At 38.4% G+C, this 26,912-nt stretch overlaps 1 protein-coding gene and 1 non-coding gene across 3 annotated transcripts in view; both read left to right on the plus strand.

Annotated features, from left to right (window-relative positions):
• STX7 (syntaxin 7) overlaps positions 1 to 26,912 on the plus strand; it is a 49,211-nt gene that overhangs the window by 8,222 nt on the left and 14,077 nt on the right. For both annotated transcript variants that reach the window (XM_065888545.1, XM_065888546.1), the window contains one exon: positions 25,066 to 25,135. In XM_065888545.1, the coding sequence (XP_065744617.1) occupies positions 25,066 to 25,135 (70 nt within the window). The remainder of the gene's footprint in view (positions 1 to 25,065; positions 25,136 to 26,912) is intronic.
• Positions 9,224 to 9,330, plus strand: LOC136132383 (U6 spliceosomal RNA). The gene has a single exon (XR_010656462.1). It is a non-coding gene; the product is annotated as a U6 spliceosomal RNA (small nuclear RNA).

The raw sequence follows: 26,912 nt of genomic DNA on the forward strand, positions 1-26,912 counted from the left end.
AAATCAGGCTCTACTGGGTTTCCAGAAATTCAAAGAGTGTTTCAAGAATGAGTGAGGCATCATGTGTCTAATGCTGCCAACAGACTGAATGAGATGAAAGCAGAGAATGGGATCTGGCAAACTGGTGTCTTTGAAAGAATAAATCCCTGGATATATGCCAGGGATGCAAAGCTGGTTCAACGACCACAAATCAGGCCATGTGATATACATACACCACATTAACAAACTGAAGGATAAAAATCATATGATCATTTCAGTAGATAGAGAAAAAACATTTGACAAGATTTAACATTCATTTATGATAAAACTTCTCAACCAAATGGGTATAGAGGGAACATACTTCAACATAATAACAGCCATATGTGACGGGCCATACTTCAACGTAATAACAGCCATATGTGACGGGCCTGCAGCTAATATCATATTCAGTGGTGAAAAGCTAAAAGCTTTTCCTCTAAGATCAGGAACAAGATAAGGATGCCCATTATTGCCACTTTCATTCAGAAATATTGGAAGTCCTAGACAGAGCATTTAGGCAAGAAAAATAAATAAAAGGCATCCAAACTGGAAAGGAAGAAGTAAAACTGTCACTGTTTGTAGAGGACATGATATTATATGGAAAACCCTGAAGACTCCATCAAAAAACTGGTGGAACTAATAAACAAATTTAGTAATGTTGCAGGTTACAAAATCAGTACTCAAAATCTGTTGTGTTTCTCTACACTAATAACAAACTATCAGAAAGAGAAATTAAGAAAATCCCATTTATAATTGTATCAGAAAGGAATAAATTTAACCAAGGTTGTATACTGAAAACTATCAGACATTAAGGAAAGAAATTGAAGAAGACACAAATAAATGAAAAGATATTCCATGCTCATGGATCAGAAGAATTAATATTATGTCCATACTACCCACAGCAATTTATAAATTCAGTGCAATCCCTATCAAAATTACAATGGTATTTTTCACAGAATAAACAGTCTTAAAATTTGTATGGAACTGCAAAAGACCCTGAATAGCCAAAGCAATCTTGAAGAAAAATAACAAAGCTGGAGTCATCACCCTCTCTGATTTTAAACTCTATTACAAAGCTATAGCAATTAAAACAGTATGGTATTGGCATTAAAGACAGACACATAGATCAATGAAACAGAATAGAGAGCCCCGAACTAAACCCATGTATATATCATCAGTTAATTTACAGCAAAGCCAAGAATATACAATAGAAAAAGGATAGTCTCTTCAATAAATCACGTTGGGAAAACTGGACAGCCACATGGAAAAGAATGAAACGGGACCACTCTCTTACACTATACACAAAATTAACTCAAAATGGATTAGACTTGAACATAAGACCTGAAGCCATACAACTCCTAGAAGAAAACATAGGTGGTAAGCTCCTTGACATAGATCTTGGCAATGATTTTTTGAATCTGATAACAAAAGTGAAGGCAACAAAAGCAAAAATAAACAAGTAGGACTACATCAAACTAAAAAGTTTCTGCACAACAAAGGAAACCAAAAAGATAAGAAATAACAGGTTCGGTGAGGATGTGGAGAAAAGGGAACCCTTGTGTACTGTCGTTGGGAATGTAAATTGGTTCAGCCACTATGGAAAACAGTGTTGGAGATTCCTCAAAAAATTAAAAGTAGAATTACCATACAATCCAGTAGTACTCTTCCTGGGTTTTTATCCAAGAAAAACAAAAATACTAGATTGAAAACGTATCTGCACTCCCATGTTCATTACAGCATTATTTACAATAGTCAAGATATGGAAGCTACCTAAGAGTTCATGGATAGACGAATGGATAAAGAAGATGTGGTGGGTGGGTGGGTGGATGGATGGATGGATAGATAGATAGATAGATATGCACAATGGAATGTTATTCAGCCATTAAAAGAAAAAGAATGAAATCTTGCCATTTGCAATAACATGATTAGACCTCAAGGGCATTGTGTTACGTGAAATAAGTCAGAGAAAGGCAAATAACATATAATCTTTCTTATACGTGGAATCTAAAAAAAAACCCCAAACCAGAAAAACTAAGTTCATAGGTATGGAGAACAGATTGGTGGTTGTCAGGGGTAGGGGGTGGGAGAAATGGGTGAAGTGGGGGGGTCAAAAGGTAAAAATATATATTTTTTTAATTAAGAGAAAAAAGATGATTCACAAATTTTGATAATTCAAAAAAAGAAAAAAAAAAGGTGGTTTCCTATCCACGTTCCAAGTGTAGATGGAGAGGAGGCAGAAGGACTGACCTCTTCCATTTAAAGAGACTTCCTAGCATCCTACTCACCTCTGAATATATTATTGACCAGAATTTATTTCTTTTTATTTTATTTTATTTTTTTTTGCGATACGCGGGCTTCTCACTGTTGTGGCCTCTTCCGTTGCGGAGCACAGGCTCCAGACGTGCAGGCTCAGTGGCCATGGCTCACGGGCCCAGCCGCTCCGCGGCATATAGGATCTTCCCGGACCGGGGCACGAACCCGTGTCCCCTGCATCGGCAGGCAGACTTTCAACCACTGCGCCACCAGGGAAGCCCCTTGACCAGAATTTAGACAGTCACATGGCTACATCCACTACTAGGAAAGCTGAAAGCATCTTTTAGCTGTATTGCAATGTGCTCACTAAAAATGAGAGAGAAAGGAGAAATCAGTATTTAGGAGGCAACTAGTAGATTCTACCATAGGAATAGGAAGAGGGTCAAAGAAAAGGTACATTTTTTCCACTACAAAAGAGAGACTCTAGTGAGAGTATACTTGCAAAATTGTCTTTGAAGGTGAGAAGCGATGGGGAATAGACCACTAATGAGTGATTTGCCTTTTATCTACTGTACAGATTTGGTGCAGAGTGTGATGGGTAAAGATGGAAAGTGTCTGTCTGAGTGTTTCTAAATAAAATAGGCAAAGGCATCAGATAGAGAATGGGAGGGAAAGTTGTTAGAAGTTTATGGAAAGAAGAGAAGGTGCATTACTTGTAGTTTTGACAGTTGAGAGAATGGATGTACCAGGGAAGCAGAGAAGTGTTGTGTGGCAGTTTGATTACTCATTTGAGGTTTGGGTTCATGAATTTAGTGAAACCAGTCATCACGGTGTATATTTTTAATTCTAAGATTCAATGTTTAAATGATGGGAAGTTTAGATTTCGGTAGAGCAAGTTATTGCTAAAAATCTAACCTACCATCCAGTGTGCATTACTGATAAGGGCTATGCAGAAATCACATGGAAGTGAAAGGGAGAAGTGTGAAATTTCAGTTCACTTTTTTCTACATCTGGAAATACTAATAATACTGGATGTGATTGAATAAGATGGTACTTTGCACCACATTAGGTGCTTCTCTTCACACTGCATTTGCATCTTTTGAATTTGTGTCAGTACAAATTTTACAAAAGAAATCTAAAGAGAAGGTGCTGTAAGTAAGGTAATCCCCTTGGACTTAGAATATGTGCATCTGTTCAACTAAAGCTAAAGTCTTCCTGAGTACTGCAGTGGGAAAAGTTTATTTTCATTTTAGCTTTGATTAAGATCAACGAAAACTTGTAAAATATTGAGTTGTATGGTTTAATTTATACCAAAAATATATTGAGTTGTATGTTTTAATTTATACCAAAAATAGCAATCAAAAGATTTTTGATTCTTGGAGGAACCCAAGAATAACATTTAGTAAGACTGGAATTTTGTGAGTTTTTAAAATAGTATTCTGGCAGTTCTGTTTTGCAAAGAATAGGATAGATGAAACAAAATGTTTTTAAACTTAAGTGGTTTTGTTTTCCTGTTAAACTACTTTTTGTTAAAAAAATAACCTATAGTCTTGTTGATTTGCTTTACTTGTGAAGTATTTAAACCACATTACAATAATGTAATTTATATTAAACAAAATATTTAAATACTATAAATACATAAATGTAAAATATATTAGAAGTAAAATTGTATTAAATAATATCACTTTCTAAGTATAAGTAATAAACAGATGTTATAAATTAGAACTTTATTAGAGATTTCTCTGTGGAGCATTTAAAACGGTTAAGAAACTATTTTTATCCTAGGGGAGAAAGTGTTGTGTTGACTCTGAGTCGGCAAGGTGTCTGTGCTCCATCCTTTGTCCTGGCATTGACAGTATTCTCTGTCACTGGCCCTGACACAGCATTAAATCTTTCTCAACCCAGTGCTCCAGGCAACCATTCCCAATAGACTGGAGTTGACATCTAAATAAAACTGATTGTTATCCAAGGTCTAGAAGATCATAGTGCATCAAAGACATGCTTAGATTTAGTTCTCAAACTTCAGATTTAGTTCTCAAGGTTTTTTTTTAAAGTACCATTTTCATTAGGAGTATGTGGAAAGGAGATATACACTCATTTACCTTTTTTTTAAACATCTTTACTGGAGTATAATTGCTTTAGAACGTTGTGTTGGTTTCTGCTGTATAACAAAGTGAATCAATTTTATGCATACATATATCCCCATATCCCCTTCATTTACCCTTTAACATCTGTCTGTATTTTTTTTTGAGACAGGCTCCTACCTGTGACATATAGGACAAGGATAAGCAAGCCTCTGTGGGTTGAAAATGCTGAGCCTATTATATGAGGTGAACCAGGGTAGGGTATTTCACAGGGGCCCGTCATCCTGGAACAGACACACACAATACAGAAAAATGGATTTGGGACACACGGAACACACAGAAAGAACTCGTGTTTTTGAAAGAAGCAGATAAATATATTGAAATCCATCACATAATTAAACATTGGGTTTTTTTTAACTTAAAAAAAAATAGAAGCATATTATATATATTGAGTTGTATACCAATTATTAGTATATAGCTCAGTGAGTTATGTTACAACACCACACATGTCAGGAAATAGAATATTACCAGCCCCCTGAAGCCCTTCTCATGCTTAGAGCCCCCTCCATACTCTCCAGATGTAAGCAGTGTCCCGACTTCTAATGTCATTGATTAATGTTCCTAGTTTTTAACTTTATCTAATGGAATCAAGAAATATGTTTTATATTGAAGTTCTTTCTCCCATTAGGTTTGTGCAGTTCATCTGTGTTGCAGGTGGCTGTCAGTCATTTGTTTTCATTACTGTATTCGAGTATACCACATCTAGTTATTCTTTCTACAGTTGGTGGACATTTGGAGTGTTTCTGTATTTTTGCTTTGTTTGGTTTTGTTTTTTTGCTTTTATGGACAATGCTGAACATTCTTGTATGTTCTTTTATTTCATATGTGTGTCTAGGAATTGGGTTGCTGGGTCATAGGATATGTGTATGTTCAGTTGTAGTAGATACAGGTAAACAGTTACCTAAAGTAGTGGTTCCAGATTGTACTCCCACCAGCCACGGTATCAGATTTTGTGTTGCTCCAAATCCTTGCCAACTTTTGGCATGTATAGTCTTAAATTTCAGTGTGTCCCACTGTGATGTACATTGCAATTCCCTGATTAGAATCAGACTTCCAGAATATAGCTGAGCTAAGAAAATCAATGGGACAATAGGAAAAGTTTCTAATTAGGCAAGCTGTATGTGCGTGCTTGCTCGTTTCCCGAAATCACATCCAACAGCAGTGTGGCCTGAGTAAGTTGTTTTACCTTCCAAGACATGATTTTCTTATATATTTTTTCTGTGGGCTGGATTATGGTCTGTACCAACTTTAACAGGCTATAATTTTAACCAAGTTAAAGTTGTAAAAAATCCTGAAAGCTCTTCTGACATATGCAGGATTATTCTCTTTGTTATTAAGAAACCAGTTGCCATATCTGGACCCATCATGCATGCTTTTAAACTCCCGTAATGGAAACAGTTATTCACAAGTTAGCCACAAGTGGAGTTCCACTAAGAGTTACATATCTAAGTATTAGGAGGTGGGAGAGTTGCGGTCACAAGGGATTCTGGAGTGAATCATGTCAGAAGTAACTAAGTTATGAATTGCAGGAAATTGATAGATAGAAATAACCACAGCTGACCATGAAACACAGTCGTTGAGATAAAATTTCCCCATATGTATGTATTGTAGTAAATCTTACCAGTGCTAATGAGAACTCTGGCATTTGAGTATTGGTTTAAAGAATAATGTAAAAGAGGGATTCCTTGGTAGTGCAGTGGTTAAGAATCTGCCTGCCAATGCAGGGGACACGGGTTCGAGCCCTGATCTGGGAAGATCCCACGTGCCGCGGAGCAACTAAGCCCGTGCGCCACAACTACTGAGCCTGTGCTCTAGAGCCCACGAGCCACATCTACTGACCCCGCATGCCATAACTACTGAAGCCCATGTGCCTAGAGCCTGTGCTCCACAGCAAGAGAAGTCACCGCAACGAGAAGCCCGTGCACTGCAACGAAGAGTAGCTTCTGCTCGCAGCAACTAGAGAAAGCACGTGTGCAGCAGCGAAGACCCAACGCAGCCAAAATAAATAAATAAATAAAATGTATTTTAAAAAAAGAATAAAAAAGGAAGATAGAGAGTGGCTAAAAGCTAGCCTTTGGAAAATGAACCCAATAGATCCATTGGTAACTTTATAAAATATACTCAGCGGAATGTGTAAGTGCAGAAGTTTTCTGCTTTTTAGCAGAAATATGCATGATATGTCATATGTGCTTATGTGTGTGTTCCGGAAGATTTGAGAAGTCAGAACTTTTTAGGGGGGCATAAAATGTGTGAACTTAAGCCCATGTTATAAAGGTTAAGAGAAGGTGACTGAAAAAGGTCTGTGTTGAATCTTAATTGTTTTATTTTTTATCGTTTATCTCCTATAGATTAAAGTTGTTGGTCCAACACAGACTTCTTTAGATGTGAAGTAAATATTATTGGTTTCTCTGTGTTGCAGTTAGCTTCTCATTCTGTGTGCGTCCTTTTATTGTTTATTAGGCAGGATCAGTGCTTGGCTCTTGTCCCTGTAAGGTCCTTAGGACTTTGAGAAGAAAAATAAAATCTCTACAAAAGCTTGAGCCCTTTTGTTGTTATACTTTTGAGAATGAATGCAGTTCTTTTAACTACAGTCTGGTGAAAGGGACACTAGTTTTGCACCTTAACACATGACTGCAGAAAAGGGAAGCTAGTACCATTGAGTTCTCCTTTTTGGTTGCCAGGGCAAATTTTCTTTAAAAAAAGAACTCCAGTCCTGAGAAGTTAATGAATTGACTAGAACTGTGTATTTACCCAGGAATTGGAGGTGTTACCTTTTGTTTCCTGGGGTGGTCTGGTGGACAGGAAGGCAGTTTACAGAGGGAAAGGAGTTGAAAACGTGTTCTTCTCTCTCTCTTTCCCTCCTCTCCTCCCCCCCCTAAAATGCCTTTTGTTATATCTACTTCTGACGTCACACGTCTGAAAATACCTGGTTGAATTTTTTCCCCTTGAGGAAAAAAGCTTCAATAGCTTTCATTTCATTGTTGTGATTCTCTTCATGCCTAAGGTGTTGACATAGAACAGAGCTAGGAGTGGAAATTAATGTCATATCCAAGGGAACTTGAACAGAGAACAACCATCCTTTCTTCTCTCTGGTGATTTTTCCTACATGACTGAACATGAGTGCTGTTTATGACTGAATGTGAGTGAACATTTTCTGTTTGTTTTATGAACTAAAACTTTAAAATATGCTCCAGGGAGCTCTGTCCCTCACTGCTCCTATATGTGAACCATCTCCATGCCTCTGTCCTGAACATGAATTTTCTTACCGTTGGTTACAGCCCCAATCCCTAGTACTGTGTGTCTTTGCTCCCCATTTGCAACCTAAGTGTACATCCTGTTGGTTCTCCCTGAAAAATTTGTCCGTTTCTCTCCATCTCTGCTGTCACCACCCAGGTCCCAGCTGCTGCTCTTTCTTCTCGGCATGACTGTAGCCTCCAAAATATTCTCCCTGCTTCCATTCCTGCCTGTCTGCAGTCTATTCTCCATACTATAGCCCAGGTGAACAATCAGTCAGACCATGCCATCTCACAGCTGGAAACTCTGCAGTGATTCCCGTGGCACTCACAATCTGATGTAAATCCCCACCATACCTCACAACACCCTCCAGATCTGATCCTGCCCCCCTTTGCCAACTCCTACCACTCTCCCCTTTGCAGCTGCAAGATTTCAGATTTCAGCCACGTTGGCTGCCTTTCTGCTGCTTGAACAGTTGAGCTCCTTCTTTTCTCAGGGCCTTTGCGCTTACTTTTCCTCTGCTTGAGACATCTTCCCGAATCTTCACACGGTTGGCTCCTCCTCGGCTTTTAGGTCTTAGCCCAGAGGTCACATCCTTAGAGATGTTTTCCCTGACCTATCATTTTTGTTCCTCCACTCATTCTTTTTCTCATTAACCAGTTTTTTGTTTGTTTGTTTGTTTTTTGCGGTACGCGGGCCTCTCAGGGTTGTGGCCTCTCCTGTTGCGGAGCACAGGCTCCGGACGCTCAGGCTCAGCGGCCATGGCTCACGGGCCCAGCCGCTCCGCATCATGTGGGATCTTCCTGGACCGGGGCACGAACTCGTGTCCACTGCATCGGCAGGCCGACTCTCAACCACTGTGCCACCAGGGAAGCCCAACCAGTTTGTTTTTGTAATGCCTTTGATCAGTAAATTAAACTACGACATTTGCCTACTTATTTTCTGCATTCCCTACTAGGCTCCTGAAGAGAAGGGGCTTAATATACCTTGTTCACAGCTCTGTTTGTATTGTAAGAACAGTGCCTGGCCATGAGTCAGCCCTTAATAAAATTGGAGTGAATGACCTCAAGTAGGTTACCCAATGTATCTAAACTACATTTATCTATTTTCAGCGAGTAGGGATAAGTGTGCCTCGCATGTAGTAACCATTGTAAGTTTATTTCTTTTCTTTCCTTTGACCTTATGGCAGCAATCTCCCCTCACTCATTTGGTGATGAGATGCTGGCTTGTGAATTCTTTTGTATTTCATCTTTATAATTTTTTTTAAGTGCCAGCATTTTTTCCCCTTAACTACCAGGGTCTGTAATCTCTTCTGTGGCTGGGGATCGTACCTTTATGCAGAATTATATCCCTCAAGAGTTTTGCATACAGGTGCTAGTAAGGATTTATTGGATGATGAAGGATAGAACAGAAAGGATAGAATAGAAAATTTCAAAAAAGAGAATGTTGTGATTCCAAGATGTGACACTGGAGGGAAGGAACATGGTTTGAGAAGATGGGAAGCTCTCAGAAATCCTGACTGCAATGTAAAATCACCTGAATGAGGAAGAAACAAGTTATATAAAGAAATCTTAGTGCTCGCTTCAGCAGCACATATACTAAAAATGGAACAATACACAGACGATTAGCATAGCCCCTGCAGAAGGATGACATGGGGGAAAAAAAAGAAGAAAAATCTTAAAGGAAAGGCACGTTACCTTTCTACCTTTCTACCTTTCTGTGAGCCCAGTTCTGAAAAAGAAGCAGTTGTTGAATGTGAATAATGGAAAGAGAGGGGAATGAGAAGGGTACAGAAATCACACTTTGATACACGCAGCATTTGGAAGTACTAGGAACACTTCTAGGGGGGCTAGGATTGCTGCTTCAAATAATTGAAGGGGTGTCAGGTGGAAGAGGGTCACCCTTCCTTCTGTATGATATTAAGGAGGGCAGTTAAGAGATGAGTAGAAAGAAGTTGCAGCACATATGAGTGGTCCTTCCAGCAGGGCTTTCCAAGGATGCTGTGGACTGGTACAAGTTACTCATTCATACAGGTGTTTGAGCTTAGGTCAAGCATACTTAACAGGTATCTTTTTACTCATTAGTACTGTTTTTTAACATTCCTCTCACATAAGCACTGTCAGGGTCCTTGTTATGGACTGAATTTCATCCCCCCCAAAATTTGTATTGTTGAAGTCCCAACCCCCAGTGTGACTGAATTTGGAGATAGGGCCTTTATAGAGGAAATTAAGGTTAAGTGAGGTCATAAGAGTGGGGCCCTAATCCAGTATGACTGGTGTCCTTACAAGAAGAGGAGAGACACCAGGGACGCCCAGGCACAGAGAAAAGGCCACATGAGGACACAGTGGGAAGGAGGCCATCTGTAAGCCAAGGAGAAGCCTCAGGAGAAGCCAGCCCCACTGGCACCTTGACCTTAGACTTCCAGCCTCCGCCCAGAACTGTGAGAAAATAGAATTCTGTTGTTTAAGCTACCAGTCTGTGGTATTTTGTTATGGCAGGCCTCACAAACTAAATACAGCCCTGCATTCCTTGGCATGATGCACTGGGATTTAAAGTTATGGGAAACCCAGATAATGGTGAAGTTTGCTTTTGAATCCCGAGATTCTACAGTTTGTTGTAACTAATTGTATTTCAAAAGTAATGTGCACTCCTGTGCTTAGGAAGATATTGTTGATCACATGATACAGAATGGAAGAAGAGAGATTTATTTTAACTTCTTTTGACTTTTATGAAAAACTCAAGATTCCAAAAGATGTTTTCATTTACTAAATAGCACATTAAGAAGAATAGTTAATGCATAATAATATAGAAATACCTTTATTAAACATGCATTAATTATAAGATTTGCTTCTATTTGAAGCGACTACTGAGAATGATCATAAAGATAAGTCAGGACTGACAGTGTGACATCAGTTGTTTTTTCAGCACTTATCTGCCAAAATCACTTACCTGTCAGAGTGCTTTTCCTCAATGGCAACCTGAAGAAAACAGCATTAAAGTCAACTTGCATACTCTTTTCTTTAGTAGCAAATCTAAATGATTCCAGAAATATTTATACATAATTACCTTCTTTCTTTTTTAATGAAAATAGGATAATACTATACCTTTTTTTTTTGCTGCTTGTTTTTTCTCTCTTCTGTGTTGCTTGCATAATTTGTTATTATATGAATTTGCCATACATCTCAAACATCTGTGTTTTTTTTGTTTTTGTTCGGTTTTTTTTTTGGTTTGTTTTTTAGTTGTGAGTTAAGTTTTATTTGGGGCAAAATGAGGACTGTAGCCCAGGAGACAGCATTTCAGATAGCTCTGAGAAACTGCTCAGAAGTCAAACCTCTGTTAATGGACATTTTATCCTAAAATTATATGTTTAAAAGTTGAGGAGCGGGCTTCCCTGGTGGCACAGTGGTTGAGAGTCCTCCTGCTGATGCAAGGGACAAGGGTTCGTGCCCCGGTCCGGGAAGATCCCACATGCCGCAGAGCGGCTGAGCCCGTGAGCCATGGCCACTGAGCCTGCTCATCCAGAGCCTGTGCTCCGCAACAGGAGAGGCCACAACAGTGGGAGGCCCGCGTACCGCAAAAAAAAAAAAAAAGTTGAGGAGCTTGCTGTTTATGCTGCCTCCCAAATGAATCCTTCCTCTGAGTTCTGTATAAATAAAATGTGGTGCTGATTATACCGTAAAGATTTTCATATATATGTTTCCAGACTCTTATTTAAAAATTAATTTAACTATTATTAGCTTTTTCCACTATAAATAAATTCAGTATGCTCAGTAATTGTATTACAGAGTGGCTTCTCTTATTAAATAAAGTTCGTGGTCAGTTGTGTAACTGCTGCTCAGCTGCCCTGTGATGCTCCCTGTGCGTACAGTTTAGTTGTCTCAGTGCTGGTGTGAGAGCGGGACAACAAAACTCAGGCTGGGCTGTTTAGTTTTGGTTTCGTGGAATGGTTTTGACAATTCTTGTCCTCATCTCTTTGACACTTTTTTGTTGTTTTTCACCAATTAATAAGCAATATTTTTCATTAAAGAGTATATTGCCGTTTATACTTACTCCAGTCTGGGTGTTTTCTTAAAGCAGTTATTAATTGGTTTGCATATCAATTGATTTGGAAGAAACCAACGGTCATACAAAATGGTGTTCTGTAAGTCTTGGGGCATTTCCTTTTCGAGTCATCTTTCTTGTTATAGTGTCGTTATCATGATCATTATTTGAAGAAACCATTGTTGCAGTAGCGTATTACTTATATTGAGTATGGCCACCAACTTCCCTGGAATAGTTTGTTCTTCATCCCATTTAACGTCCCAAGAGAATGCCTGCAGACATCACCAAGATCCCCTTGTAGCCTGTGGATTATTATTTTTCTACTGGGGAATGTGGAAGCCTTTAGCTAAAAATCCAGCTAAGGCCTGTTTACTTGGCAGTGCTCAGAGCACTGCCTTTCTGCTGAGGTGGGGGAGGAGAGCTGGGCAGCGTGGCCCAAATGCATCCAGTGACTTTAGTTGTAGAGTATTGCCTGTACACCCTGCTTTACTCGGAAGTCTCATTCTGAAAACAAAAAATCTCATTCTGGAAGATATGTATGTAGGTTAGTATCTTTTAGCTCTCTTTGCTGACTGTTTACTCTGTGCCTCATATTTGGTATTTTGAATCTGTTTTTTGTACATTGTTATTTGATCTTCTGGCCAACGCTGTCAGATGAGAAATTTTAGGTTTGAAGTGGTTAAGTCACTTGCTCAAGTTCATATAACTATTATGGAGAGGCTGGCACTTGAACCCAGGACAGTCTGATTCACATAACACTATGCATTTGGATCATGTTTTATATTGTACCAGGTCATTGTGCATTTATGTGCATTCATTCATACCATGAGTATTAAGCATCTGTGATGTGCTAGGCACCGTCTGGATGCCAGAGATATTTCAGTGAATAAAACAAGCAAAATACCTACCTTTATGGAGCTAACCTTTAGTGAGAGAAGACAGACAAAATAAATAAGTAAATAGTGTATTGGAAGGAGGTGTTAAGTGTTATGAGAAGCACCCCGACGAAAACGTAACAGTGGGGATCTGGTATCCTGGAGAGGGGACTGCATTTCTAAATGGGATACACAGGGAGCCAGGATAGGCCTTACTGAGGAGATGATAGTTGTACATGTATTTAAAGGAAGTAAGGGAATGCACCCTTCAGTATCTGGGGAAAGAATGTTCTAGATGGGGGGATAGCAGGTACAGGGGCCCTGAGGTGGGAGCCTGCCTGGGTGTTGGAGGAGTGGAGGAGGGGTCAGTGTGTGCAGAGCACAGAGAGGGGAGAGTAGGGGCTGGGGGTGGCGCTGGGGGGTGCCTTACAGCCTATCGTAAGAACTCAGGCTTCAACTCTGGGTAGAACCAGCCTTTTGAGCATGTAAATAAATGGAAAGTCGATACATAGGTAGGAGAATGTTCTCACCTAGTCAGCATTACACTTTATTTTCTCTCTGTGTAATAGAACTCAGAAGGATTCATTTGTAGAGACAGCATAAATGGTTAAGTTCCCCAACTTTTAAACCTATAAGCTTAGGATAAATTCTCCTTTAACAGAGGTTTGGTTAAATGACGTATGGCACAGTCACATAATAGAGGAAGCACAGTGTTGGTCCTAACTAGAGTTTTGGATTTGTCAAGTGGTTAAGGTAAGTGGAGAGAGCAGCTTGAGGGGATATAAGCAAGAGAGTGAAGATGATGACATTTAAGCTGACTGTGGCGTTTAAATTGGGTCAGGAGGCAAGCGAAGACATGGCGGGAAGGGGAGGTCATGCGAGGGAAAGTGGCAGGACCAAAGGATGCTAGGTCCTGGGTGGGTCAGAGGCTCATTTGGTCAGGGTGCCAGTGGGAGAGAGCTAGACATACAGGAGGTGGTGATTTGTCAGTGGTGTGTATGAAACTAAGGTTATGGAGGAGTTATGGTTGCTGGTAATGAGAAGGCATTTGGTAAGATCTTGGAGTGTGTGATTATGGGAGGGTGGAGGACAAGATCATTTGGAGAAAAGCGTGCAAAGAAATGAGGCCAGGATGGTGGCAGGGTTATCAGCATGGGTATTGAAATCACTAGGAGTTGAGAGAGGATGTGACAGTGACAGCGAGCTAGGAGCTAAAGCCATCAGCAGTTCAAGGGCTGTGGCCTGAGCAACCCAAAATGGCAACAGCTGTTAACGGGGCTCATGCTTTCTGTGCGTCTGATCTTTCCTTTCATTTCTGAATTTGTCTTTCTCTTTTCTTCCCTGAGTTCCTCGAGTTTCTGCTTCGCTGCTGCCTATTATCTGGCCATCTTGTCTATGAGCTGTTTTGTGATTTTCCTTTAAAATGGCAATTGCCTCACTGAGTTAAAACAAAAAAAAAGGGTGCTATTTTGGGTTATAATTTTCACCTTATCCACTTCCGTGGCAACATTTTTTCCTGCTGCATTTTCTTTGTAGCGAGTTTTGCTGTTCTTTTCCACAGTTTTATATAATCTTTTGCATGGCTGCTCTTTCTGTTCTCTTGGTGGTTGTTCAGTGGAGTGAGCTTGCTTTTCCTGGCAGGAGACAGCTGTTAAGGGAGAGGGTGCCCAGGCTGTGCCCTCGGGCTCCTTCCTCTCTGCACTGCCCTGAGGCACTGTTTCTTTCCCTCTCTGCCTCTCAGAACCTAGCCTGACGTAGGACAGTTCCCCCTCCAGTCCAGACGTCCCCCTGTCACTCCATTGGTTCCCCAGTGCATAAGGCATCCCCTTCCTCTTAGGGAAAGGTGACACTTTCAGAGATGAGCAGCCAGGGGCCCCGAGCATGGTCCAAGCCTCTGCTCTCCACCTCGCTCAGCCCTGCCCCGGTCCCCCTTGGGAATCACCATCATCTCCTGGTGGCACACACTTGCTAGTGACATTTTGGCGCTCTGCCTCCCCTATTCTCCTCTGCAACACCCCTGTTTCCTATCCCATCCCCATGGCTTCCCACTCACGATCTGCTCTTTTCTGTTTCTTCTGGCCACATGTACATGTTTTTGAGAATTCTTTTGTGGTCTTAATTTCTCTGAAAATGTAGCTTACATGGGTTTTCTTTTTTCCCGCCTCTCTGTTCTATATGGCTTGAGGAGGGAAGAAGAGGGAAGATTCAGGAAAAAACTTGTACCATGTTCCTATAGGAAGCAGAAATCCATTTGCAGTGTTTTAGCAAAAACATGTGAGCAGCAGGGCCTTGCAAATAAAACTGATTAGAGGGCTTCCCTGGTGGCGCAGTGGTTGAGAGTCCGCCTGCCGATGCGGGGGACACGGGTTCGTGCCCCGGTCCAGGAAGATCCCACATGCTGCGGAGTGGCTGGGCCCGTGAGCCATGGCTGCTAAGCCTACGCGTCCGGAGCCTGTGCTCCACAACGGGAGAGGCCACAACAGTGAGAGGCCCGCATACCGCAAAAAAACAAAACAAAACTGATTAGAAATTCGGACTGAGATAAACAGTTGAGGAATCACTGCCATATGAGCTGGAGGTGAACTTCCTCACATGGCTAATACTCAGGCTGCTTTTGGAGCAGACTGTTGGGCCATCCGGTGGATGACAGGAAGGAAACTCATCCAGGAGGTGAGGAGGGCCAAGAAGGGCTCAGGAAGGCTGGAGAACCGCAAGGAGTAAGGCTGCCCCGCTGGCAAATCCCCCTGTGTTAGCTGAGTACACAGATCACCTACTCAAGGGGCCACGTCCTCCTCTTGACCTCTGTTACTCCCAATACTCGACTCTCTCTGAGCCGGTCAGCTGAGCAGGGCCACATGATAAGATGTTAGGACTGAACATCTTTGCTAAGACAGAGCTTGCAGTGTTCTGGCCATCTTAGAAATCCCAAGTACTGTTTACATACAGTTTTCAAATGGCTTGTTTTTGTACTTTGTTCATTTTTAAGAATCATGACTTTAGATTTAACTCTTTATTAGTCTACAGTAGCTTTAAAATGCCCTAAATTTCTACCTTGTTAGCCTGTGTGCCTTTCTCCCTCTAAGTATTTGGAAAGAAAACCAATGAGAAATTTAAAATTAAATGTGTTCTAAATGGGAGATTGCTTCATGGAAGTAGGACTTGCCTGCAAGTGTTGGAGTGCCAGGAAGGAGGGTGCAGTAAACCAGCAGGCTTGGCCCCGAGGCGCAGGCTTCACCTGAGCTTCTCAGCTCAAGACTCATCCTTTAGAAGATCCTTCAGTTTCCTCCCCACCGTTCACATCAGTTCTTTTACCCACAGAGAAGATAAGCTCCCTATTCAGGTCACAAGACAGAGCATGAGATAGAGAGCCTATTGGAAAAAAGCCCATAATTATTTTAGTAGCTTTGTTTCAGATTCTCTAAGGAGTTTTTCTACCTAACATGTGCTTTTTAGAATTAAAATATACTTTTCTGGGACCTAGTTCACTTGATTATTTATCTCAGAACCTTTTTGTGTTGAAACTTACTTTCAACTAGCTGATATATTTTCTCATGATACATTACCCTATGCACCTTGTACTGTGTAATGAGCCCAACCTAATGATTCTAACTCTGATTATAGTAAACTTACCAGTAATAGCATCTCGTGTTCTTACAGAAATCTGTGCCATTTTGAAAATGTTTTTATATATATCATCGTCTGTAATATTTCAACCCACCCTTTAAAATAGATAGAGTGTTTGACAGGTGAGGAAAGAATTGTCTAAAACAGAATTTGTTTTTATTAATATTTAGTTGGGTTTTTTTTCTAGTTCAGTTTCTTACTTGTGTGTATACATGTCACTGTCGGGTGGTAGCTGAGTTCGCTCCTAATTAGGGGTTATAACTGTCTTGTGTCAGTTGATATTTATCATTATCTCTACAATTCTCATAACTATATCAGAGTTTATTAAGTTTCAACACCCTCCTACAGCATGGTTCACATTAATATATATTAATAAGAATATTCTTACTGTTCATTTCTGACTTTCAGGAGAAAAACATTAAGCCACTTCATACTGTTTGCTCTCATTTATTGAACTGTTTCTGTTTCCAGTACAAGGTGCTTACATACATTGTCCTCAGTTGAAGTTCATCATAACTGAGGAAGAGGTGATTCTCCCCCCGCTTGACTGGTGAGGCAGTTATAGCTTGGAAAGATGAGGTCAATTGCCCAAGGTCAGCAGCCAGCAAGAAGTGAGGTCAGATTTCCAAATCAGACTGTCTGGCTCCCAGGCTTCTTGCCAGTCAGTGTTACACTCTACTTCTTCTTCCTCAGTGTGATGTGGGTGAGACCAAGTCAGAATCTCAAAACCACTTGTCCAAGGGTTTTAATAACCATTATTTTTTTTCTACGATTGACAGTTTCAACTGTGAATTATTTTGGGTTGAGCAACAGATATTTTGTGCTAAAAGAGCAAGTAGTTGTATTCTGTTCTCTGTTGTTTGGAGACATTTCTTTGAAGGCGCACATGCCTGTTAGGGCTGGCCCAGGAAGCCCAGCCACTCTCAGTGGTCAGACATAATCCTCCCTGGTCCCCAGGGCACTCTGACAGGTGGTGACATTACACAGCCCCTGATGCCAACTGTTGCCTACAGTTGTACAGCAGAAAAAAATACCCTTTGCTATGAAGCGTTTTTTTCCTTAGATCATCCACTAGATGGCAGCAGACTCACGTGGAACAGAATGGGTGTTTGGTACTGAAAATAATGAAGAGCCAGAAAGGGGATGGTTTGGGTTTTGTGGAAATAATAATGCACCTTTTCTAGATGTGTAGGAACTAGTGTTATCTTTACGTCATGAAAAATGTAATATATACTGTAAAGTCACCTCTCTAGAAGTAATGGTGCAAATAGGTGCAGATTGTAGATAATGCAAAAATAATTTGTTCATTCTATTGTTGTAGAGGTGCATCTTGATTTAATCCTATCTCAGTTTATCAGTATCAGGTGAATTTTTCTTCAAGTAACTGTTTATGGTTATGTAAAAAATTTGTTCCTTAATTTTTATGTTTCACAGGGTTTTTTTCTTTCAAATTAGACATATGCCAATAAAAATGAATATGACTGCTTCATAAATTCACAGTATCCCAGGCGAAGTAATGAAATGAAACCCAGTAGACATGACCTGGAAGAGGCTAGGAATGATTATCAGTTTTTCCAGATCACCATCCTGCTTGTCATCTACCTAGAAACCTCTTTTTTATCTCTCTCTCTCTTTCTCTAAACTAATTTTGCTTAAACATTTTTGAACATGGTCAACTTGAGTAAGGCAAGAGATCCTCTGGACCACTATCCTAAAACTAGGAGATAGTCAAAAACCGGAGGGTAATAAAATAATAGATTGGTAACGACATAGTTACTCTACAAAAATGTTCATCCAATACAATGAAAAAGTAACCATAATTGTTTCTAAATTAATGTGAGAAGAGCAGCAATTGAAAATAATAACCCATACAGGCCAGCACCTATGATGTACTGGTAACATTCTTTCTGAAAACTGCAGAATTCCAACCTAGTATACATGCATGTTCAGTGGAAGATTTGCAGCATTGTTCAGTTTTGTGTGAAACAGACAACATAGTGAGTACTTAGTACACTCAAGTACCATACTGAATTGAGTTTGTGAATACAAAGTTTTAGGAATTTTTACTAGTTTAGGACAAGGATCGGCCAATTTTTACTATAAAGAGCCAAATAGTAAACATTTTAGGCTTTGCTACTCACGTATGGTCTCTTGTGTATTCATTGTTGTTTTGTTTTTTGTTAACCCTTTCAAAACGTAACAACCATTCTTAGCTGGAGGGCTGTATAAAACTAGGCTGGAAGCCCCGACAGGTCATAAATGGCTGACCCTGATGTAAGAGGGTAATACTGGTCATATGTAAATTGATGTCTCTGGAATCTTGCCAGTTCATAAGACCTGAAGAAAGGACAGGTGTTTATTTCCTGATCAACTTCAGTAGGGCGGAAGAATCCTTGTGGTCCACTGGTGGGACTTGAAATGTACTTTGAACACTACTTGCAACACCTAAGCATCTCAGCTCAACTCCTATTAAGTTACTCCAAGTTAGCACAGACTTATTTTTCCTTTGTTTGCTTTGGCAACTATCATACACCTGGATTATGAAATGATCTTTTTAAAAGCCTTTTACTTTTAGCCCGTTTAGCACACTGAAAAATACTGTTTTAGAAACTAAGAAATCTATATTCTAATCCCAGCTCTTCTACTTAAATAGCCATAGTTTCTTGGACAAATCAGTTATTCTGTTTGGTTCTCAACTTCATGTATATAATAGAATTGAACTAATGCCATATAATATTTCTCCTAAATTTGATTCAGTAATTTCAAATTTATGTTTCCATAGGCCCTTTATCACCTGATCAGATGATACGTTTACTTGATCCTCAAGTTTAGAGCTATACAAAGTAAAGATATACAAGTAAACGAGTGTTGATGTCCAGAAACCCTTCACTGTGCCCGGTAGATAGTGGATGGCCGGAACATGTCGAATGAATGAGTAATAAAGGAGCCTACCTACCTTTCTATGCCTTGTGTTTTAGAAATACATATGACTTCTTATATAGGATTCAGTCTTTCTAATGCTCTTTTGTTGTTCAGTTTAAAAAATACTCGTTGAGTGTGAACAATATGGTGGGTTCTAGAGATACAGTAATGAACAATGGATACCTAGTTCTTGCCTTTAAGGAGTTTACCCTTGTGGTTGGGGGAACCAGTCGGTGATCTGATCATTTCAAGTTATGTCTAAGTATGGTATTAGAGGTTTGAATCTCCAAAACAAAGTGTCTAGTGTCTTACTTCAAAAACAATACAAATGCCACCTCTGTTAAGGCTTTTTGGATTGTCCTTCAATTGAATGCCTATATTATAGGTCCTCGTTTGAAACATGATTATAACATTTATATAATGTACCTTTTTTCTCCTTTTCTAGATTACATGCTGCCTGAGTGTAAGGGGCCTTGTCTTACATTTGTATTCATGAAAAACATCTAGCAGTCGTTAATTTAATGCACTCTGTTAGGCAAAACATAATGGTTGCGTTTCTAAGAAAGTTCAATTTATGAGATACTGTGTTATTAAAATTATTGTTTCAGAGTGAGAAGAAGGTTGTCAGCTAAAGCATTTGACTTGTAAAGAACTTCGATATTTATGAAACCTAAATAGCACTAAGTAAATCTAGCTTTTGATTACAAGTAGCTTGTTTTATGAGTCTGGCCTTTCTTTTTGTGATTGTTGCTAGGACTCTGACTGTTAATCACCTGCATTACTCATAATGGAGGTAAGCAAAGCCCGAAGACTCTTAGACTAGTTTAACAACCAGTTTTTTCCCCTAAGACTGGTTCTGTAATGATGCTTCCCAGTGGTCATGGTATTATAAACCAAAAAGAGCCAATGTAATAAGAATTTGGGGTATCAGATGACCAAAAATAAATGTCCATTATAGTTCATACCTTTTGTTTCCGATAATGAACATATTTCCCTTTTTGCATACTTAAGCTTGAAAAAATTAAAAAGCCCCTGTCTAACATGGTACCGCTTTCACTCATACAACCTGAACTCCTCTCCCATCTCTGCAGATGGGTAGGACCAAGGCCTGTTTATTTCCTGCATCCAGTGCCAGGTCTAGTGGGTGATTTCCAGTCCATTCTTCCTCTGCTTCTACCAGATAGAGGTGTGATTATATTCCTTATTTGGATATTATCTGTAAATCACCTCAAGGGATGGAAGAAAATTTGCAAGTGAGTAATTAGGTGTAAATGTGAACTATTTCTCTTCACTTTTGCCCCTTAGTTCCTAAATCTGAGTGTTCTTTCTGGCTGTGGGTGAAGCAGCACCAAGGAGTGGTGGTTCTTTGAGAGCGTAAAGATCCCATGGGGCTGCAGTTCACCTTCCCAAGATACTGTCTCTCAGATGACACCATAATTGGGTCTTCAAAAGGCCATTAAAAATTCTAGAAGTCCAGCAGCTTCCAGATAATGGAGTACTGGGAGACCAAGGAATCCCATTGTCCTTGGAAGTTCTATTAATTTTTTTTTCTCTGTAAATTGCATATCTTGATCAAAAGCACTGGTGTGTAGAATACCATGATTGTGACTAATATATGGATTAGGAAGCTGGTAGAATCATGGCGGGGAGGGCAGTAGAAGAAGCATAACAAAATCCACAGTACTGTTTCAGTGAGTATAAAATTCCACCTCCACCACGAAGGAAGGAGTATCATCATCTTGCCACTGGGTGACTGGCTCATAACCCCATAGATGGCGCCACATCACTTATTTACTTTTGATGCTATTGCTGCAAATTGGTACATGGCATTTCCAGTAATCATGTTAATCTGAGAAAGGGGAAGTCCAGTTGGTGAGCCTACAAGTGGTTTTTATTCTTAAACCATTGCTGGTTTATTAGTCCAGTGAACAAGTGCTGTAGAAGTTGGGGTGAGGGGCAGGCTGGTTAACATACATAGAACAAAATCTAGAAAGAGATAAACTAACAAGATAACATAACACCTAATACATAGCAGGCAGCTCAGGTCACTGGGTCACCTAGTATACCACTGTTTACTTTTTATCCAGGACTTAGTAGCAAAACTAGAACTGTTCCTCAAAAGATAACATTGGTTTGCCAAAGAGAGCATGATTTTGCTCCAAGATTCTAAGGGACTCCTGTGGGTTTTTTTCTTCCTAGTGGGACTTGCCACTAGTGTTATACAGAACTCTGAAATTGCACAGGCGCTTGAGTTACCATTGGATCAACCGGGTCATTAAAACCAAGTTGTAGAGCTGCTTGTACCAACACTTGAACTAGCTGGATAGCCTTTTCTTTTGCGGAGCTGAAGCCAGAGCTGGCAACGTTTGGGGCCATTCAGTAAAATGGGTTGGAGCCACATAAAAAGTCTCACTAAGTAAGCACTGTTTCCCTATTTGTATTTGAGACTGCAAAGAAAAGCAATTTGTCGTTTACTTTGCAGGAGTATGTCAGTGATCCATACGGATTAATGGACCAAGATTCTTCACCAAAGAAACAGGGTCCTGTATTTTCATGGAATTTATCTTCTATCTGCTGGCATACTTCCATCCTTCCAAGACATCTAAGAGTGCATGTTGCTTCTTGCCTTTCAGATCCTAAAAGTACATGTAAGCAGTGTGTTGGACTAGTGTAGTGTCCCATTGGAGGAGAGGACCAACAACCTTGACAACTAACTTGTAGTACAGAGATAAAGAATATATATAACCCTAAGATAAGACTGTGAAGGCTCTACGCCATCCCATCCAGTTGAAAACAAACTCCTTCTCATGTTTTCTATTTTTTAGGGTAGAGCAAAAAGTATTTACCATATCAGCAGGTTTATACAAGGTTCCAGAGATTGTGACGATCTGTTCTAGTAAATAGATCACATTTTGAGGAGCACTGCAGTTGGAGTCACCATTTGAATAAGCTTCTGCTAGCCATCATAACTCTTTGCCTTCTGCATCCTCCAGACAGGCCAGTTAAATGGGAATATAGGAATAGGGGAGGCTTCACCCTGCTCAGCTTGTCAGGTCTTCGGAGGCCTTTCTGAGCAGTACACAAGAATAGGTGTTGCTCCTGGTTTTCTGTTTTGTTGGAGTATTGCGCCCTCAGGGGCTCCCGGTTATCTCTTCCTTTGCATATAAGCCCTTACCCAGGGAGAAAGGGTGAAAACAGGTTGCTGAGTGTATCTGTTTACAAAAACTAGGGAAATAACCACTTGGTAGATTTAGGCTCCTTCCCACTGGGCCTATCAGAAGCATGTCTACTTAAATTTTTTAAGGGCGGAACAGTTTTATATAGCGTTCATACATTAAAGTTATTTATCCTTTCCAGGATTGATATTCTTTTCAATCTTTCTTTTGCTATTCATGTTTTCAGTGAATATTATCAATTTTTAAAGTTCCTGTTCCTGGCCGATTTTTGTACTGGCTTGTCTGACCTTTTCTCAGTTATTTCTGATTCTTTCTACATGATGGACATTGCTCCTTCCTATGTCATTACCTTTTTCAAGGCTTTTGATTGTAATTATATTATCATCTGCTTATTTTTCTTGATTTTTACCAATCTTATATGTGTTGATTATCAGTGAAGTTTAATTTCTCATATTTCTTTTGCTTGTTATAATTTTAAGATGATACCTTTTACCCATTTTTCATTGAGCTATTTTTATATTTCCAGTTTATAGGATTCTTTTCTATATTAGGGATATTAACCCCTTTACTCATTATATGCTGCAGATATTTTCTCCCGTGTACACACACACACACACACACACACACACACACACACGTTACTTTTATATATTTGTAATGTAGATACATATTTTTCATATAGTATTTTAAAATTTTGTGTATGTTTTGCCAGTTTGATATATTTTCCTTCATGGTTTTTAGTTTTATATCATACTTGGATAATATTTTATACCTCATGCCAAGATCATAAATAAGATTGTATAATAAATACATTTTTATAGTTTTATGTAGCAGTTTAATAGTTTCTTATATTAATAATTTATTACAGATTTATTTTACTTCATGAGGTAAGCTAGAGTTCTCTGTTTTTACCCTCAAGTGGTTAGTCAGTTTTCCTGGTGTCATTTATTGAGCAATCTATTTTTTTTTTTTTCACTTATTGTGACCTTTTTTAAAAGACAAGAGCCCTCTAGATATGTGATAAATGCCTGCATCAGCTTCTCTTATCAACATCCTTTTTTTGAAAATAAAAGCTTTAAACCCCTGTAAGGTAGCCCAAGAAAATCTGTTCAGGTTAAGAAGGAAATATGTAACTAATTGGAAGCTGCCATATGTTATAAAACAGCAAACAAAATTCCTCCACCTCACAAAAGAAAAATCTGTTACCGAGAAGAACTGCAAAAAGAAATTCCTTTGTAAGTAGCTGAATGGTTAACAGTTGCTATATGATTCCTCTCCAGTATTTATATTTTTCATCTTTAACTTGAAACCAATATTTATTACATCATCCTCAGTGAAAAAAAGTTATCCTGTGTTTCGGAATACAGTCATTCCTTTGATCCCATAAATATCAATAAGTAGTGACTATTTAAAAGCATTTAAGCTATGTAAATAAATGATTATTTTAAATGAAAAGAATGGGTGGGTTGAATCATTTTCCTCTAGTTCTTAGAAGTGTGAAAGTTTCTTACTTTGAGATGGATTTTCAACTTGTTTCTACTTGACATTTTATTTGTGTATATAAATGCGTAAAACTAGGACCTCCCGTTTTGTAAAGAGCCCCTTTTTTTTATTACAGTGGTCATAGACTTCTGAGTGGTGAACTTAGCATAAAATATTTAAAACCTACAGAAGAGTAAAAGTATAGTACAGTGAATTTTTTATATACCCTTTACCTGGTTTCACCAGTTGCTGACATTTTTCAACTTTTGTTTAGTCTCTCTCTCTCTCCAGATTCAAATTCAAGTTTCTCCAGTTGTCTCCACAACTTTTTTATAGTTTTTGTGGGTTTGTCTTTTTTTTTTTTTTCCTGATTCAGAATCCAGTCAAAAATCATACACTGGGTGTTTTAGTATTTTGTGTTTTTTAGTTCTTTAATTTAGAAAGCTTTCCTGCTTTCATACTTTTTTTCTTTTGTTGACATTGACATTTTAAAAAGTACAGGCCAGTTGTTTTGTAGATTATCCCATAATTTAAATTGGTCTGATTTCTTTCTCATGATTAGATTTGGGTTAAATATTTTGGCAAGAAAAATACATAGGTCATATTGTGACTTTCTTGTTGCATTATGTCAGGAGGCTCATAATGCTAGTTTGTACCATTTGTGGTCCTAAATTTGATCATTTGTTTTATAAGCAACAGATTTATCTTCGATAAAGTTAACTCAAAGTAGTGACATCTGTGTGATGATAATTTGAGGTCATGTGAGTATCCCCATGGTTTTAGCATCCTTTGATCTTTGCTTGAATCACTTATTACATAGTTGAAAAATAATTTTTCTAATTTTGTTATTCCCCCTTCATTTATTAACTCTAATTCATTCACTTTATATCCCAGTGAATTATGTAATTGTAACAATTATTTTCCTTACAATTTTTATGCCAGTAGAGTTACGTGAAAGTCCATGTGCCATTGTACTAAATGTTCTGATGGAATAGGGAAGACGATAATATTTTTGGCTCATAATTGCCGTTTCACATGGTAAGGTCCCCACACAGTACTCTTGAAAATAAATCCATTGTCTCTAATCTTGAGTTTTAATTAATTTAATTAATCTTGAAAATTAGTCCATTGTCACTAATGAGATTTGAATAAACCATTTCTTTTTTGTTTCTCAACTAATACTTCCTATATTTATCTCTTTGTTTTTCTGTCTTTTTCTAACTGTCCTGTTGTTTGTATTAATGTCTATTGCCCTAATATTTGTAACAATTACACATTTATTTTCTATCATAATAGCTGCAGAAATACAGAGGACCCTGAATCAACTTGGAACACCTCAAGATTCACCTGAATTGAGGCAGCAGCTGTAAGTATTAATTAAACAAGAAAAAGGAAATGGGAAAAACCACCTATTGTTATGTTCCTTTGATAGTGTGTAGTGTTATGTTTATTGGAGAAAACAATGGAAAATTAATAAGATTTTTCTGCTGCCTCATTTGTACTAAGCTTTTTCCTGTCCAAAGTGGGCAGATGTTTTTCTTTATTTTAAAGATCTGGCTTACTCTATCAAAGCAGAACTTCTTTGGTTAGCTTTTTTATACCTTTTAATAGGTTGTTTTTGATGGCTTTTGAAAAACGGTACTCTGAGCTTCTCTACTTGTGTGATTCACTTCCCGTAGCTAACAATCCATAAGATGATTTTTATTTCACTTAGATTCAATGCATATCCAATATGAACTATGCCTCTAAAAGTTTATATTTACATATTTGAATTTCAGAAAGCATTAGCCTCTGTTTAAAAAAAAGAAAGTTGTAATGAAGTTATCTAGTACATATTTGAATAAATTAACATGCTATTAGAAAAACAGCAATAATACTTCACGGGTTACAGATTTTACAGAGTGTTTTTATGCATTTTCTCATCTGAACCTTACAAAATTGGAGTGAGCTAGATAGATTAAAAGAACTATTTCCATTTTGCTTATAAGGAAAACATGTCTGTTTGGGGTTTGATGATTTGCCCAACATTATTCTGAACCTGAGTCTTAAATCTTAGTTCAGCACTGTTAACAGCTACAAATTTCAAGTAATATATATGTAATAAGTGATATGCCAAACATTAGCTACAGAAGGAAAAATTGCAAAGAAGAAATTAAGAGATAGGTAATAGTAATTCATATTTTTGTGAAGTACAATTTGAGGAATTTGCAGTTGTTTCTAATTTGTATTGCATTTTTCTGCAGTGGATAGATATCAAGGAGCTAAACATGCCCCAAATCTAAATAATAAACCATCATTTATTAAAATAAAGTAAAATGGAATAGAAACCATAATTCTTAATAGTTAATAATATTTTGCTAAGGTTAATAGTGGAGATTCTGAATATGTAGACATCATTAAAGTCTTCTTTTAGAATTTTAATTATATTACTTTTTCTAAAGATTTTTAAAAGGCATATTAAAGATAGGGCACTTGGTAAATATATAAAAGTAGGGTATAATTCTTCCTTATCAGTCAAATACAGATATCTATACTGAAACATTTTTACATAGTATCTCATTATTTTAAAGGATCCTAAGTGTGACCAATACATGTTTAAAATGAGAGATAATATATATGAGAAATACTGATGTTGTGACTTGTAAAGCATCACATTAATACAGGCTTTTTTTTAGTGTTAATTTCTTTAGTTAGAGATCTTAGTTTTTACTTCATAAGCTAGCTAGCAAGCTAGATATAAATAGCTATATAATTTACCTCTTTTACTCTGTTCTGTTCTTTTTACAGAGAAGTGCTATTGTTTTTTCCACAGCAAACTTAAATAATAGTAAATTCGTATTATTACTCGTCTCTGCTTTTTTTTTTTTTCTTTTTTAAGTATAGGATATAAATGTTCAGGTAGAGAAATATGAGAGGCTGGCTGTACCCTGAGACCTGGGAACTGGGCAGAGTTAAAGACAACAAATCTTCTTTACTTATTCAACTGACCTCCCAATTGTAGGATGCACATCAAAGGCTCCCACAGCCACCAAATCTCAAACATCATACACCTTACAATCTCCTGTTGGCTTTTGTCATCTTCCTTTCTAAATGGCTGCTGATTTATTTCTCAGAGCTTGGTTACTCCATGTGTGAGTAAAGAA

This window comes from Phocoena phocoena, chromosome 12 (assembly GCF_963924675.1).
Source record: "Phocoena phocoena chromosome 12, mPhoPho1.1, whole genome shotgun sequence".
NCBI classification, from domain to species: Eukaryota; Metazoa; Chordata; class Mammalia; order Artiodactyla; family Phocoenidae; genus Phocoena; species Phocoena phocoena.